This window comes from Pelophylax lessonae (genome assembly GCF_965119305.1).
Source record: "Pelophylax lessonae genome assembly, chromosome: 9".
In the NCBI taxonomy this organism is placed as follows: domain Eukaryota; kingdom Metazoa; phylum Chordata; class Amphibia; order Anura; family Ranidae; genus Pelophylax; species Pelophylax lessonae.
Genome location: NC_138776.1, coordinates 73,540,629 through 73,558,757, shown reverse-complemented (window position 1 = coordinate 73,558,757; position 18,129 = coordinate 73,540,629). Strand labels below are relative to the sequence as shown.

The 18,129-nt window shown below is 42.2% G+C and overlaps 1 protein-coding gene across 1 annotated transcript in view; it reads right to left on the bottom strand.

Moving 5' to 3' along the window:
• The window catches only part of JAKMIP3 (Janus kinase and microtubule interacting protein 3), a 197,766-nt gene that overhangs the window by 31,094 nt on the left and 148,543 nt on the right, over positions 1-18,129 (bottom strand). The window contains exons 14-18 of the mRNA XM_082267585.1: positions 12,347-12,409; positions 10,404-10,502; positions 8,305-8,403; positions 8,162-8,221; positions 941-1,006 (exon numbers count right to left, since the gene is read on the bottom strand). Coding sequence (XP_082123711.1) covers positions 941-1,006; positions 8,162-8,221; positions 8,305-8,403; positions 10,404-10,502; positions 12,347-12,409 — 387 coding nt within the window. The remainder of the gene's footprint in view (positions 1-940; positions 1,007-8,161; positions 8,222-8,304; positions 8,404-10,403; positions 10,503-12,346; positions 12,410-18,129) is intronic.

Sequence of the window (18,129 nt, the reverse complement as noted above, 5' to 3'; positions counted from 1 at the left end):
CACCAGCACTATAGAGAAATTCCCTCCAGGGTCGCGGGTAGTGATACCACATTTACTTCTTGTGGTAAAACTAAATATCACCAAACTCTGGAAAAAGTCAGAATCCCCTTCCATCTCCAGTACAAAAGCAGACCTGAACCTTCAATGCGAGACGGAGAGACCAGTTGCTAGGTAAAATGTAAGTATGGAAACATTTCTATCTCAATGGTCATCTTAGTTCACATATCCAAAATGTACTGTGACTGATTTTCTTCGCATAACAGTTCCATCATGTTAAGATCTCACCCTTCTTCTTCCTATCTGTCCTACTACTATACAACATAACTATTCACCTTGCTGGTGCCCCCCTTCCCCAGTCCTCATCCCCAGCTATTTCCTCTCCTATCCCTTCACCCCTCCCCTCCCCCCCCCCTCCCCTCATCCATCTGGAGTCAACAATGTAAGCACAAGTAACTTGGGTATGTTCTACATTTTATAAGTTTGGTAACACTACAATGGAACCGTATTTCCTTGTTTATTGATTATTATGCTCCAGTCGGAACATCTGACTTGATGTAACAAATGTACACTTTGTTTATTTTATTAAAAAACTCTAAGAAATATTGAAAATAAGAATGATGCTGTGATCCCGGGACATGGCCAGGGGCACGGCATTAGCAACACAGAAAGCCAAAATGTGGAACTGTCCTGGAAAATCTGGGACAGTTGGCTTGTATTCCATACTGCTGACTAGTCATTTGCCCTCTGTCTACCTTTCTTTGGCACAGCTCCCAGTTCAGTTCCTGTTTAAAAACAAAAAAGATGCTAACCAAAATCCTTTCCAGTATAGTCACCGAGTGCATAAAGAGAATTTAACACGTATTTCAGTTACTATGCTTCAACTAGACTCACATAACTTATAACTCATATCAAGCAGGCTTAGTTTTAAATGTACACCTACCTTTTCAGCCATATTAAGGACAGTTCTTGCCTGAATGACAACTACTTGTTCGTCGTTTGTCAAATTCTGCACCCAAAAGAATTTGAAACAGGTTAAAGCAAAGCAATGAAACAATCACCTCTAAGGCTGGGTTCACATATATGCAAATTAGATACGTTTTTAACCGCATTCTATTCGCATTACATGTGAATGTGACCGGCTTTCAATGAAGCGGGACAGCCGCAATGCAGTTTTGAAAAGGGTCCTGTGCGTTTTTGGGTCCGGTTAAGGTGCAAATTCAGGTAAAATTTTGCACCTGAATCGGTGAACAGAAACGCACCGGACTCCTAACTGCAAACTGCAGCTGCAGATATGTGAACCCAGCCTAAAGACACAAAGCTTTACAACGAAGCGAAGCATGGGATCACAATCCTTTGTCATCCACTAGTAAGTAATCTGTTGCAGTCCTACAGAAAGCTTACAGCAGATCCACGTGAAGTGTTCTGACTGATGAAAAGAACGTGTTTTATGTAACAGACTTTATATACTGTATACTATATAGGTTTGTTGCAATATTTTATACATTTTAAAATCTATGTTTTATAGTTTTTAGCTGTTTATTTAAAATGTTTTATTTACAATTAAAGATGAAGTATATTTTGCACCTATGACACTGCTGTTACAGTGCATTATTGTTTTTTAAAATGAGAGCACAGCAATAGCTTTCAACTTTTTAGACCGTCTCTTCAATTAAAGCTCTTTATGGAGGGCACAGCAGCCACACCTACACCCAATGGTGCAAAGGAGGAAGCCAGCATGGCCCAGATCATGTACCATGTGAAGCAGCTCCAGTACTACGATCAAAGGGTTAACTGTGTGCCTAGCTGGTGTTTTCTTACTGAGTGGGAGTTGCTTGTACTAGATGAAGGCAAGGGTCCATGTCCCTGCTTTGAAGGAATGCAGGATCCATGCCTTCTGTACTGACAGAACAGCGATCTGCCTTGTTTACATAGGCAAACCGCCATTCTCCCTCTACTGAAGGATTGGCGAGTGCCAGCGGATATCGAGTTCGCGGAACCTGCCGATCAGCTCTTGCTGTGTATTATCACAGCGGGAGCAGCCTGCCAGCGGCACGCATGCCCAAGACCCGGAAGTGTTGGATCAGGTACTACCTACATGATCCAGTGCAGCTGTGCCACTTTACTGTCCTATATCTAAGTTATACGGTTGGCAAGTGGTTAAGATTACATTTTGTGATCCCTAAATGGTTTGATGGCAGCCATTCCATTTGCTGATCCTAAAATACCAAAGGACTCCCTCCGAATAGATCTTTCTTTTCATTGCAAGACCAAAAAATCCATCCAGTACTAGAAGAGGCCAAAGAGACCAACTAAATCTCTATTTCCTACGTGAGAAATGTACTTACTAAGATCTAGGGAGTCTCTTCATGTCTCTTTTCACTCTTTGTTTTTCTCTACTGTTCTGCATTTTGTCAGTATTTAGTGACAAGCCAACATGCTAATTTACTGAAGAAAAATAATTCTAAATAGAAATAGAATGATGCAGATTTAATCATTTTACAGATTTATGAAAGAAACTGGGAGCATATGAGTGATCCACTGCATACTCCAATGTGTATTAGCTGGAACCTGAGTTCCAGCTAATACAGCTAATAGCTCCAGCTAATAGCTCGGTCCAAGGTTTTCTATGGAGTCAGGGGAGTATGACGGTCTAGGGGAGTCAGACGCTCTACTAGGTTTTCCAATGTTTTTTTTTGTTTTGTTTTGTTTTTTTTTGTTTTCCAATGCCTTCCTATGTTTTGTTATAGTTTTATTCAGCCTTTTTCCACCGTTTAACAAGAAGGAATCCTTGAAATAAATTCCAGGTCCTAAGGAACTCCTGCTAATAATGTATTTTCAGTAATAATAATGATATTAGGAATGACCTAATATTGATAACATTGATAATGGCCAGAAAAGAAATGTGGACAGGGAAACATTTAGCGTTCCCTCATGTCGCTGGTCAGTGAAGTGCACCATTTCATTAGTGGTCCCATTATATTGTTGGTCACTGGGAAAAAAGCAACTTGGGGCTCTGTGAATTCCCCTGAAAGATAACTAAAACATACCTGGAGTCAGTCGTTACTTATCTGAGATGTGCAACCTCTGGAGGAACCCTGGGGTTCCAAAAAACCCTGGTTGAGAAAGGCTGGTCTAATTCCTTCAGGCTCTTTGCCTTACCAGCTATGTTACCTAGCCATGGGTTTTTGTGGTAGGATGCATGTTATGGACTGTTATAGGACTCCAGTAGGCAATCCTTATACTCATCAGTTCTACTGTTGGATCTAGCCACAGGGGTCTGAAAATGGCTAGACAATGAAAAAAAATGTTAAATGTTGCACTTTGTTTCCTACTCCCAACTGTCTTTGGACAAGCCCATGAACACTTTATGGAAAATATGACCCTATATGTGATGACCTCCACTAATTCAGCTTCACTTCAGAATCTCGCTGTCAGTTCATACACATTCTTACCTATACCTTCCAAATACTGGAATTTAAAGCCCAACACTAAACAGCCAAAGTTTCCTTTTTCCCTTAAATATAGGAAGAGTTAGATCCTCTGTCTGTCCTTTGTGGTGATGCCCACACTCCTCATTCCTTGTATGGGGGTCCAAGTAACAGGAAGCGAGGAAAACTCTCCTCGGTGGTGTTAAAGACAGACATAAAACCCTTGCATTTATTGTTACACTTCCCCATTCTGGAGTCTGGAGTTAAGCTTTATAGTGAATTTCCAACCAAAACACAAACCTTTAGGGCCCCTTTTAGGTTTTTACCATTATCCAGTGCTGTTATCCATGAATAAATATTATTTTCTATAGTAGAGTAGGGCAAGGCTGAAACCCTAGTCTCAAGTCCCTAGTCTCAAGTCTGATTTTTATTTGTCTGTTTTGAATATTTTCTCTATCTTCCTACTACCCCAGGGAGCAAACAAACTTGCCATGGGTTCTATTGTTTCTACACCTATCTTAAAGTATATCTAAACTCAAAAACAACAATGTAATATACTGCAGCTTACCATTTCCCCCCTTTTTTCACCTGGAGATTCTGTCAAGAACATATTTCCTGTCCTAAAATGAAAATGCTCATTCACATAGTTACATAGTAGTTAGGGTTGAATAACGACAACAGTCAGTCCAGTTCAACCTGTGCAGGTGTGTGTGTGTCAGTGATGATATTGATTTCCCATATCCCTGAATATTTTGTTCTTTGAGATGCACGCCCAAGAGTCTTTTAAAAGTATTGATACTCCCCGCTGATACCACCAATTGTGTAAGAGATTTCCACATTCTTACTGCCCTGACAGTAAAAAACCCTCTGCGTAGCTTAAGGTCAAACCGCTTCTCCTCTAATCTCATTGTGTGGTCACGTGTCCTCTTACACTTCCTGAGACTAAATAGTTTATTTCCTATGCTGGGATCACTATTGAGGTATTTGTAAATCACTATCATGTCTCCTCTCAGGTGTCTCTTCTCTAGGGAGAATAAATTAAGCGCTTGTAATCGCTCCTCATAATTATGGTCCTCCAATCCCCTAATTAGTTTAGTTGCCCTTCTTTGAACTCTCTCCAGTTCCCGCACATCCCTTCAGAGGATTGGTGCCCAGAACTGGACAGAATACTCCAGATGTGGCCGGACCAGAGTTTTAGAAAGTGGCAGGATTATATAGTTTTATCTCCGGAATATATCCCCTTCTTTACGCATGCTAGTATTCTGCCGGCTTTGGCAGCTGCAGCTTGACATTGCATGCTATTGCTTAGTCTTCCACTAGGACCCTCAGATCTTTCTACATCCTTGATTCCCCCAGAGGTCCCCCCCCTAGTGAGTAGTTTGCATTTATGTTTTTAGCCCCAAGTGCATTACCTTACATTTCTCCACATTAAACCTCATTTGCCATATAGTTGCCCACTGTTATTTTGTTCAGGTAATTCTGTATGATTTCTATAATCCTGATGTGAAGTTATTGCCCTGCCTTTTTTTTGTGTCATCTGCGAAAACTGAGATTGAGCTAATAATCCCATCCTCTATATTATTTATGAATAAATTCAACAAAATTGGTCCCAGGACAGAGCCTTGGGGGACCCAACTTACCACTCCAGACCAGTCTGAGTACACGTTATTTATCACCAACCTTTGGACACGCCCATGTAACCAGTTTTCTATCCAAGAAAAAACCTTGTGATTGATCCCTGCAGACATTAGCTTGTAGATTAAGCGTTTATAGGGAACTGTATCGAATGCCTTTGCAAAATCCAGATACACCACATCCACAGGCCTCCCCCTGTCTGGATCGCAGCTCACCTCCTCGTAGAATGTTAACAGATTGGTCTGGCAAAAACATCCCTTTGTAAACCCAAGCTGATTACTACTAATGATACTGTTGTCCTCAGCAAATTCTGGGATATAGTCCCTTATCATCCCCTCCAATAGTTTACATACTATTGATGTCAGGCTGACTGGCCTGTAGTTTCCCTGAATATGTTTCTGCCCTTTTTTGAATTCACTGCACTGGAAGAATGGTGTTGTCATCCTAGGCCGCTCCCTTGAATTGGGCTCCCCTTTTCTCATCCTGATTGCATATTGGAATGTTGCTTTGCAGTTCCCAGAAGGTATGCAAAAGAATGCTAAAGACATTGGTTGAGATTTCAGTTCTGTCCACAGAACGTTACACTGACACTGACATTTAGGCAGGTTCAACAGGTATATTCTGCACTTGCAAATAAGCATTGCACCTCAAAGAAGAAAATGAATGCAGCCACCACATCTAAGTACTGGTAAGCTGCAATATATTACTTTTTTGTTATTGTGCTTGTAAACTGAGTGGGCCAGATCACTGTTGTGGGTCTGCCCAGGTGTAGATGGTCCACAACTGTTCCTTACACACAACACAGGTCTCTCCTTCCAGGACAGCCTCTGCAGGATTGACTCATTTGACACTTAACCTTACTACATGACATCACTGGGCAGGCACCAACTATTCCAGTCTTTACTGCAAAGATATTATGCGCCAGGGTGCCAAGCTTTCTTTACTTGATCATCTCACTCTCTCTTTACTTCAGTTCATACAGACTTGTCCAGTTGGGTAGAGGTGGCAATTGGATAGTTTTGCCTAAAACAATTAAAACATACATCTTGATTTTGCTTACACAGGTTTTCCAGTAAGGTAGCTTATTAAAGTTCCTACTGAAATGCATTCTCTTCTTTATGGGTTAGGGTGTTCACACTTGCGTGGGTGATTTATGAAAAATCGTTCCTGCCAAACCAATCTATTAACCTTCTACGATGAAGTGAGCAGCCACCTAGATAAAGGGAAGCCTGTGGATGTGGTATATCTGGACTTTGCAAAGGCCTTTGACACCGTTCCCCACAAACGATTACTGTTCAAACCAAGGAAGGTAGGTATGGATCATAAGGTGAGTACCTGGATAGAGAACTGGCTCCAGGGGAGAGTACAGAGGGTGGTGATTAATGGGGAGTACTCGGATTGGGCGGGTGTGGAAAGTGGGGTCCCCAGGGTTCTGTCCTGGGACCAATCCTGTTTAATTTGTTCATAAATGATCTAGAGGAGGGGATATCTAGTACAATCTCAGTATTTGCAGATGATACTAAACTAGGCATGCCAATATCTTCTATGCAGGATGTGGAAACCTTGCAAGCAGACCTGAACAAAATAACGGGGTGGGCAACTACATGGCAGATGAGGTTTAATGTTGATAAATGTAAAGTAATGCACTTGGGGGCCAGAAACCAGAAAGCAAGCTACTCACTAGGGGGGGAACCTCTGGGTGAGTCTAGGATGGAAAAGGACTTGGGGGTGCTGGTAGACAACAAGCTTGGCAGTGGCATGCAATGCCAAGCCGCCGCAAGCAAAGCCAACAGAATACTGGGATGTATAAAAAAGGGGATTCACTCCAGAAATAAAGAGATTATTCTCCCACTCTACAAGACTCTGGTCCGGCCACATCTGGAGTATGCTGTCCAGTTCTGGGCACCGGTCCTCAGGAAGGATGTGCTGGAATTGGAGAAAGTCCAGAGAAGGGCAACAAAAATAATTAGGGGAATGGAGGACATCAGCTATGAGGAAAGACTACAAGCACTGAACCTTTTCTCTCTGGAGAAAAGACGATTGAGGGGGGATATGATATCAATGTACAAATACTGTACTGGTGACCCGAGCATAAGGAACAAACTATTCAGAGAAAGGAGATACAATAAGACGCGTGGCCACTCACTAAAACTTGAGGAAAGGCGGTTCAACCTTAAAGTGCGTAAGGGGTTCTTCACTGTAAGAACGGTAAGGATGTGGAATTCTCTTCCACAAGCAGTCGTATCAGCAGGGAGCATTGATAGTTTCAAAAAACTATTAGATGGACACCTTAAAGACCACAACATACAGGGGTATACAATGTACGGTTAAAAGCAAACACACACACACGCATCATAGGTTGAACTGGATGGACTGATGTCTTTTTTCAACCTCACTAACTATGTAACTATGTAACTATGTAACTATGTTTACATGGGTCCCCATTTTTAGTATTGTCCCTTCTGCTATTCCCATTGTATTGTCCTACTTCTATCTTTGGGATTTTTAACCCCCATGGAATTTAACTTACTGTGATTCAGTAACTTCTTTAGCCCAAGTAACAGAATGTAACCTCACCACACAAAGTCCCTTGCTTAGAACAAAAGGGAGGGATTGAACCTAAAGGGAAACCAATCCTCTCCTACAGGTTTGGATATACTTTAAGTTGGAAAATGCTTTTGGCCTGACAACAATATAAAAGTACATGGGAGGTGAAACACAAATATGAGCAAAACACCCTAAAATCCTCATTTAAAACAGGGTAGTACCTAGTTTTCTTAACCACCAACCTCACTGCATATTATCTCCAAATCCTCAACACCCAGTATGGAATTACAAATTCAAATATAAGAAGGCAGGTGACATAAGAACAGTTTTTTTTTTTTTTTTTTTCTTGAGCATAGGATTAGAAATGTGCAGAATGCTGCTTCCAGAAAGATGAGCAGGACCCAGACAGATTGTGAAATGCCACAATGTTGTCTTCTCAGAAGTCACTAGCTTGCGTTCAGTCAGTACGCTCCACCTGTTACAGCAGATTGTGTTTGTGTGTGCGACAAATAAAGCCGCTAGAACATGCACAATTTAGAAAGTGAACATACACTTACGGCGTTATCCCCTAGGATGTCCAGCTTTTTCATCAGCTCACAGACTATGATATCCTAAAGAAGATGGAATAAACTTGTCAGTAGAAACAACACTTTCAAAAACTTGGTCCATACAGAAAAGACAATGCTCTACTTACTGTGACACCTTCAGCTTCACAATAGACTTGGAGGGGGCTCTTCCCTTCTGGAAAGGGTATGATGTGGAAATTAATAGCAGGTGACCTCCGCTCTCGCTCCTGAGAAGAAAGATTAATAGACCTAACTATAGGGCCATTCACCCAAAGCTGATGGTACAGTTTTTAGTAGATGCTGGAGAGATAAAACATATGAAGAGATCTCAGCACTTTAGTTCGCAGACTGGGTCTGCACACCTGCTGTGGCTTTCCTGCTGGACTTAACCTTTTTTTTTTATAAAGAGCAGTTTTTCTCAAACTTTTACCCCAGTGGCACACCTAAAAAATTTTAAGGTTTAAGAAAACTCTTAAGAAAACCAATTCATCAATGGTCAATACATAAAATGCCTTTTACATTGATAATAGGTAGGAAGAACACAACCCTTTTACAGTAGAGGTCAGAATGCCACCCTTACAGACTGCTAAACAGGTAATCTGTGTCATGCTATTTGTTTTGCTAAATAGCAATGGCCCTAGAACTATTAAGGTACCATCCAGGGCTTTTTTTCAGCGGGAACGTGGGAGAACGCAGTTCCGGCACCTTCAGCACTGAATGTATGTAATTGCAAGGAATGCAACATTGTCTATTGATGCTGGCTGCTGAGGGATCTATTGTTGCTGGTGAGGATCTAATCCTGCAGGAGGGTTTATTGCTGCTGGGGAGGTCTAGTGTGGCTGCTGGGGGATATATTGTCTCTGGAAGAGATCTCATTTTGCAGGGAAGGTCTATTGTTAATGAGGTGGTTCTTATGTTGCTGAGGGGTCAGTTGTTGATGGGAGGGATCTACTCTTTATGGAACAGTCTATTGTAGCTGGCTGCTGGAGGGTCTATTGATGTTGTCTGCTGGGAGATCTGTTGTTGCTGCTGGGGACCCTTTGTTGCTGGCTGGATCTATTGCTGCTGGGGGGGTCAATTATTTTTGGCTGCAGGGGATCTATTTTACTGCTTTTTTGTTATCAATAAAAAAATCCATTCAAATTGCTTAGTACCACAAATGTTACTTGGTTCTGTATTTTCTAAAAAGGATGATACTGGGAGGTGGATAGTGGGTGGAACCAAGGAACGGTTCACGGAGGTAGGTAGGGGCGGAGACAAGGGGAAAGTCCGAAAAAGGGAGTTCCTGCACCTATTTTCTGAGAAAAAAAGCCCTGGTACCATCACATGGGAGGCCAATCAAACACAGTCCAAGGAACCCCTTGCAACCTCTGGAGGAATCCCGGGTTAAAATAAGAATGGCTGTCACAAAAAGAGAATGTCACAAAAAAAGCTGGAACAGGTTGGTGTGAACACCCAAATCTCCCAGTTGGACAGGAAAAGATGGAAATATGGCAGGGATATCTTTCTAGAGTATCTAAGACATATAAGAGGCCTGGGGCTAACTTAGCCCACTAATGACCAAATGTAGGTGGAGTAAGGCTAGCCATACACGTTAAGATTTCTATTGTTAAGCCTGCAGGCTCAACATAAGAAATTACTCATAAGCACATTTGCCATGGTGCATTTGTTGGCCACTACAGCAGTTGAGATTATCCTTTTTGTTTACAGCCTTGTTTCGATTTGAGTGGTAAATTGACAGCCCATATAAGTACCTGTAATAAATAAAAATAAATAATAAATACTCTTAGAGGAGTTTCTGTCCATTTTCTTTTGTAGTTTGGATTTTCCCACTTTCTGTGGATTGGGACATTTGGAGCTGCATTGGAGGATTTTCCCTGATTTCCATCTTACCATCTCACTTGGTGGATAGTCTTTTGCTCCCCATTTTTTTTAAAGTTATATTTACTGTGCTATTTACTGTACTGTATTGTAGTACATAAAGACCATATCACTGAGCCTACCCTGCCAAGAGTTAGTAGACAACTCCCTGAGGCCTCTTCAGTCTGTAAGACAAAATAACATAGAGCATGCAGAAGTAGTTTTCTTTGATTGTAACTATGTGGACAGGTATATTTTTTACTCCAATTTGCTAGGACCTTCTAAGCTGTTTTAGTCTGGCTCTGTGAAGGTCTGCACTAACATCATACACTGAAGGAAGCCACCAAAAAAAGGTTTTATTACTTACTTCAAGCTCTAAGATTCGGAACTCTAACAGCTCATTCTGGTCCTTTGCATCTTGGACATCATGTTTAAGTTTTGCTTCATCAATCTCCATTTGCTTAATCTGCAGTGGGAAGGACATTGTTAAATTTACCATATGAACATTTCACCAAACATTCTCTGCACAAAGCAATATTCCTATCCTTTAAACCAGGGGTCTCCAAACTTTTTAAACAAAGAGCCAGTTTATAGTCTGTCATGGACCTTGGAATGCGGAGGTGTTCCTCCTTGAAATCTGTTATACAGTGGGGGGGTCTTCTGCACTGTCTTAAGGCTCCAGACGGCTCCATTGTTCTGTGTCTGGCTATTGTGTACATTGATTGCCCCCTGGGGCTTCTGTCTCATTACACATAACAGTCCTTCTAATCAAGCTATCGGACCAATCCCTGCTGACTCATTTTCAAGTCCTCATTTGCATGGCTAAGGAGGACCTGAAGGAGGACAGCATGTACTTTACAATTGACCAATAGGAAAGTAGTTGTTGGGGCGGGATGTTTCAAATTCTGTATAAAAGTGTGTTGTGTACTTCCAATAAACTCCTGACTGTTTGAACTTACATACAGCCTGCCTGGTGTTTGTTCTAATGACTTCCGAAGGGCACATAGCTGTAGTTCGGATCCCGGAGCCTTGGATGAGCTAACCATCAGACGTTGCGATCTGCAAGCTGACTCACTAGTGGCAGAGGAGCATCGGGAGAGCGAAAGCGAGCGAGCAAGGGTCTCGTTACATAGTCATTCACACTTTAGGGGGCCAGACTATGGCCAGCGGGAATGGAAATTTCCCTGGCATAAATGGGAGGAAACATTGCCACATTTGGTATTAGGGGGGGAGCAGTGCCCCATCATTGGTATTGTTTGGAGAAAATGGTGCCCCATTGTTGGTGTAAGTTGTCAGAATAGTGTCTCGGATCAGTGGGCGCAATAACGCCCCACGGGCCAGATAAAGGCAAGCAAAGGGCTGCATCTGACCCCAGGGTCACAGCTTGGAGACCGCTGCTTTAAACACCCAGTCTTGTTTATCAAACTGTCTAAAGGAAGAACTAGTGTTTTTTACATAGCAAGCTACAGTTCACTTCCATGTTCCAATGCTACACTTAAAGACTGAAAACAAGAATCTGATTGCCTTGGGCAACCACTGCAGGTCATTCATCTATGTAGAAAGTGAAGCTTTGTGAGTGTGTGCATAGATTTATAAGGAGCTGTAACTCGTAGCAGCTAAGCCAGTTTCATATTATAGACATAAATTAGTTCTAACTGGTTGGAATGGAATCTTTTTTGGTGCTCTTGTAAAGAATAAAAATTGACAGATAATATATGGTCAGTGCATCAATAGGTCTGATTATCAAAGTCGACAAATAAGTCCAGAGGTAAAAAGAAGATGAGAAATGTGGTTGGTTCTGGAGCACCTAAAGTCTAGGGAGATCAAGTGCTGAGACACAGAGAGAAGAAAAGGGTGCAGACCATGTGCTTTTAAATAGCATTATCAAAGGCAGTTTGGGGACGTGGCAACAGCATAAATCCCTACAGTCCATGGTCAGTGGTAGGGCTCCAATATGGAAATATCAGCTGACAATACTGTAGACTCTGCAGTGCAAGATCTGCTCAAGCATGGCAACATGCAATGTCCTTGATGGCTTGGATGGCTATAGGGAGAGAATTACTTCAGGAAGCTTTGTTCGGTTTCTAGCAATGCATTTTAGGGCTCTACCCCTTTCTCCAGCCTTGAAAGGAAGTGGACTGTAGGGCTTTACACTGATCCTTCATCCCCAGACTAACTTTGATGAGCACTTGCTTAATTACTTTACTGTATTTTTTTTTTTTTTAGCTAAGTTTGCACCGTTTTCTTCCCTCTTTGTGTCTCAAAAAAGATAAATGCTTTGCTATATGGTATTTCAAGATGAAGTCTTACTTTATCCAGTAGCTCTTGATTCCTCTTATAAAGTGCCTGCTTTTCCTCAATCCATCTCATGTCCTTCAAACAAGAAAAACAAGGACATACAAAACATGTAATGAGTATGATATTTGTACAGTGACCTATAGGAAAATATTTCTGTACACATTATAATGTTTGTTCACACATGTGAATTGTTTAGAAGACCCCACACTCTATACACTGCAGGGGAGAATTTAGTCAATAGAAATACAGACCACACCATTGCATATACATACAGAAGACATATGTATCACTGCCCCCATGGGAGCTGCTTAAATTGGATTCCCCTGGGTTACCCATAGCAACAGACAATTAAACTTATAGCTTTAAGTCCTCGGCTCAGTCAATAAACAGTCCAGGGGATTTGTTTTTTTGTATTTTATTTTGGAACTGGGATGGGAGAAGGGATGAGTGGGATACTCCAACTATCAACTATGCACAACTTGAGGACAACTATCTGTGGTGTGTGCGGCAAGGCCGCTGCTTCACGTTGCCACTGAGGTGAAGGTTTTAACCACTTTACCACCGGAGGATTTTCCTGCTTTACGTCCAGGCCACTTTTTGCAACTTGGCACTGTGCGAATTTAACTGACAATTGCGCGGTCATGCAATGCCGTATCCAAACTAAATTTACGTCCTTTTCATTTTTTGCGATATTAATAAAAAAAGAGTGAAAATTTTGCGAAAAAATTGACATTTTCTACTTTGACAGTTCAAAAATATCCAATATATTCAATTTTTGTCATATTTTTAGGCCAAAATGTATTTAGCTACATGTCTTTGACAAAAAAATTCTCAATGAGCGTATTTTTAACCGATTTAAGACCGGAACATTTTACCCCATTCCTGACCAGGCCATATTTTGTGATTCAGCACTGCATTTCTTTAACGGACAATTGCGCGGTCGTGTGACACTGTACCCAAATTAATTGATCACCTGTGCGATTTTTACTTTTTGCGCTATAAACAAAAAAAGAGCGACAATTTTGAAAAAATAACAATATTTTTCAAATTTTTTTTATATGAAATTCCCCCCCAAAAAATTAAAAAAATCTAAATTTTTTAACATTTTAGGCCAATTTGTTTTCTGCTACATATGTTTGGTAAAAAAAAATCGCAATAAGCGTATTTTGATTGGTTTGCGCAAAAGTTATCGCAGCTACTAACTACGGGAAAGATTTATGTCATTTTTATTGTTTATTCTTTTACTAGTAATGGCGGCGATCTGCGATTTTTTTTGCGGGACTGCGACATTACGACGGACAGATCGGGCCCCTAACTGACATTTTTGACACTTTTGGGGGTACCAGTGACATTACTACAGTAATCAGTGCTATACATATGCACTGTTACTGTAATAATGACACTGGCAGGTAAGGGGGTTAACTTTATTGGTGATCAAGGGGTTAAATGTATGCCTCATGCTTACTGACGTGTGTGGGGGGGAGGGGATTGTGTGACACAGACACAGATCACAGGTTCAGCTATACTGAATCCTGTAATCTATCCCTGCCTGTCACTTAGGAGATCCCCTCACTCGATCCCCGATGATCGGGGAAGAGAGGCGGTGATCACCGCCGCTGCTCCCCTGGCTCAACTCCCGCTGTGTCTGAATACAGCGGGAGCGAGCCTCCGGCGGCACGCCGCCGAGAAGGGGAGGAGTCCAGCGACGTAGGTCTACCTCGCTGGACGATAACGAGCCACTTTGCCGCAGTACCAGAATCACACCTGGACACATGTAACAGGCAAAACTAGAAATCCTGCTCCCTGATAAGCAGAAGAGCAAACAGATGCCTTTACCTAGCACCTGACTAGGAGGGTGCTACACATAAATAGGAAATCAGGGTGCCGCCTTTGCTGATTAAAAGTAAAATATGCATGCTCCATGGTTGTCATCCCGATCCTGGCTTCACTTCCTATTGAACCACTGACCTATAAGTAGCATGCATCCAAAGAAGTCTAAAGAAACTCCGAACTTCCACTCTGCATGCATGATCCAGGTCAGAGTCTTAGAACAGCCATGAAGCCCATCCCTTTTTAAAAAAATTAGCAGTGTCTGCTGCTTCAGTATTTATTTCCCTGCAGTTCTACGGTAATTTTAGTGGAGATATAAGCAAATTCCGAAGGGTGACAATGCTGTTCATTCTGCAGTGAAATTGCATGGCAATCCTGTTCCCCTAAAACAAGGTAGTTTTAGGTCAGTCTTTTTCAAAATTCTTACCCCTGAGGAACCATTGAAATAATCTTCAGGTCTCCCTACTTTACAGTGCTGTTCAGAATACCCACCAAAAGTGATATTAAAGTCTCTAAAAAAAAAAAAAAAAAATAATTACAAACATGTTATACTTACCTGCTCTGTGTAATGGTTTTGCACAGAGCAGCCCCGATCCTCTTCTCTATCCCTATCGAGTGCCCCCAGAGCAAGCAACTTGCAATGGGGGCACCCAGGCAGCCTCGCTCGTGAGCTGTGGCTCTGAATGTTCATTCACACACAGAGCTGTGGCTCGGACCCCCCTCTCTACTGACTGGCTCAGTTGCTGTGATTGACGGCAACAGGAGCCAATGAGGAGGCAAAGTCCTCTGAGGGGGATTGGAATGGACTGAACATCACTGGATCGAGACGGGGCTCAGGTAAGTATTATGGGGGCCTGGGGGGGGGGGTGCTGCACAGAAGATGGTTTTTATCATCATGCATAAAATGCATGAAGGTAAAAAACCTTGACCCTTTAGAACCACTTTAAGCCAGCCATAGATGGTTTGAATCTCAGCCGGCAAGGGTCCCTAGGCTCACGCTTAACCCTTTAATCACCCCTGGGTTAACCCCTTTCCTGCCAGTGTCATTAATACAGTAACAGTGCATATTTTTAGCACTGATTACTGTAGTAATGTCACTGGCCCCCCCAAAAGTGTCAAAAATATCAGTTAGGGGTCCGATCTGTCCACCACAATGTTGCAGTACCACTAAAAATCGCTGATCACCACAAATACTAGTAAAAAATAAATACAAAATAAAAATGACATAAATCTTTCCCCTAGTTTGTAGATGTGATAGCTTTTGCGCAAACCAATCAAAATACTAATGGGATTTTTTTTACCAAAAATATGTAACAGAATACAAGTTAATCTAAAAGGATGAAAAAAATTAGATTTTTACATTTTTTTTTGGAAATGTTATATAGCAGAAAGTGAAAAATATTGTTTTTTTTTCTTTTTTTTCAGAATAGTCGCTCTTTTTTTTGTTTATAGCGCAACAAATAAAAATCGCACAGGTGATCAAGTACCACCAAATAAAAGCTCTATTTGTAGGAAAAAAAGGAAATCAATATTGATTGGGTACAGCATTGCACAACCGCGCAATTATCTGTTAAAATAACGCGGTGCTGAATCGCAAAAAATGGCCCGCTTATTAAGGGAGCAAATCCTTTTGGTCCAGAAGTGGTTAACCTCAAACTCCATCAACTGCTGCTAAACTCGCATAAACTCGGTATGTAAAAGCTGTAAAATGAACGTTTGTCACTGTCGGTTATAAGCTGTCAGGTTTCCAGCGTTCAGAAGAGATTTTCAACTTCCCTTTGTACATGAGCCCTAAGCCCCAGGGTCCTCTTACCGAATGGGCACGCTGGGCAGTTGCCCGGGGGCCCCCACTTGCCCAGCGACCCAGCCCCAGCCAAGCATTAATCCTTATTCCCGTGTGTATCCCGCCACAGAACTTAGCAGGTGGCAAGCGCCTGTCAGCCCTGCACTGCTGTCAGGCCACTTGGGCCGTGGTGGGGGAGCCCACAACTGTAGGAATACCTGTCCGCCTCCAAGGAAAGAGGCACGCACAGGACAGTCGAGTCTGACTCCTGTCCCTGTGTGTGTTCACCGGACCCAGCCGCCGAGCTTGGTAGCTGTCATTACCTTGGCACTGCTGTACCAATAAATATCGCCATATCGATAATTTGCATTTTTATTCTCGTGGGTGATTGTGTAGATGCACTGCATTGCCCGGGGGCCCTTTAAAGCTCTTAATATGGCACTGCCTAGCCCACAGGTTGGGTACCGGGGCTATATAGTGCATACATATTTGTGAAAACAGATGAAGATAATGCAGAGTTTCTGCTTTTTATGAAAAATTCTGTTCTATCAGGTTGTTCTTGGGAAGCAAACTACCAATCTGCTTTCCCTGTAACAGCGTATGTATCAGAGGCGTAACTAGAACCTTCAGGGCCCCGGTGCAAGAAACCATGAAGGGCCCCCTGGACCCCTGGCCGGGGCCCTTCTCTTCAAGCCTGGGGCTCTTCCCACTGATCTTTGGACCCTTTATTACGGTCCCGCAGTGGGACCCTTTCACAAGTCCTGCAAAGACAGCAGAACACAAGTGAACTGGGTGGGAGGGGTGGCGGGGGCAGCATACAGATTAACCAATCTCCTCCATTTTCTTCCTGCAGCTACAGGAGGAAAAAGGAGGACAGTGATTTCTCTACATGATGCCCCCGCCGCCCCTCCTATCCAGGTGTAAAGGGGAGCTGCGCAGGCCCCCTGGAGCATGGGGCCCGGTTGCAATTGCACCCCCTGCAACCCCTGTAGTTACGCCCCTGGTATGTATTATGATCATTTCACAATCCACCACAAATTCCAACCTTTTGAAATTCTCTTCCCTGTTGAGTTTCTTTGAGATTGTACAAAGTCAGAGTGTTTGTTCTAGAAAACAAAGACTGAGCATGGCGGAATCATTTGGAAAGCTTTGATCACAGGTATGTTTTCAGTCTAATTGCAGTGATATTGTATCCACATCAATGCAGGGACTCAGACATGCCTAGGTCATATTGTCTTTGTAGATATAAAACAAGCAGACAATCAGGAGAATGGAAGACATCCACATTTGATGTAAAATTGTACAAGGCTCCTGAAGAGCAAAAAGTAATAGAAATGAGCAGGAAAAAAAAAATGTTCATTGATACCTTATAAAGGGGATCTGAAAATAACAAACATATAATAAACAAACACTGACATTCCCACATAATAAAACGCCAACAAACAACCACCCTTCCTGTGAATAGACACTAATGAGCATGTTTACTTTGGCAGAGCAAAGTACAATGGCTATATTCACACCGTATTTTGGTTTACTAATTGCAATGGGCTTCTGCACTTTACACGTAGTCACTGCATTTCCACCATCTGTTTAAAACAACATGTTGCTATCTTTTCCATATCTCCAACCGTTTAAAATGAACATGTTACTATCTTTTTCCAACAGTGTGGAAAATTTAGTAAGAAAAAAAAAAAAAAAGAAAATTAAGCAGGTCTGAACCAGCAGTCCCCTATGTATGTGTAAGACCTATAAAGCTGATTTCATTTGTATAAAAATAGACACAATTAATGAAAATGTATATAAATTATTAATGCATGTATGTAACTGCAACTAGTGTAAGTAGCTGAATTTAGCATGGCATCAGCCTTTTGCTATCCCTATACAGCAGTACTTAGACTGGGAGAGGGAGGAGGACTGGGAGCCATGTATGCTACATCCTATGTTCTGACAGCGAAGATGCTGATGGGGGGAGATTTGATGGGGGGAGTTGATTGTTTGACAGTCCTGCTGATCATTTTTGCAATGCCCGTGGCATGTAAACATCCCCCTCCGGTAGCTTGACCACTTCCTGCCTGGCCTATTGTAAAATGATGGCCGAGCGGGAGCACTGTTATCCTGGGTGCACGTCATTTGACATCTTTCAGTCGTGCGCCTCTTGCATACCCTAGGAGCCGCGCACCTG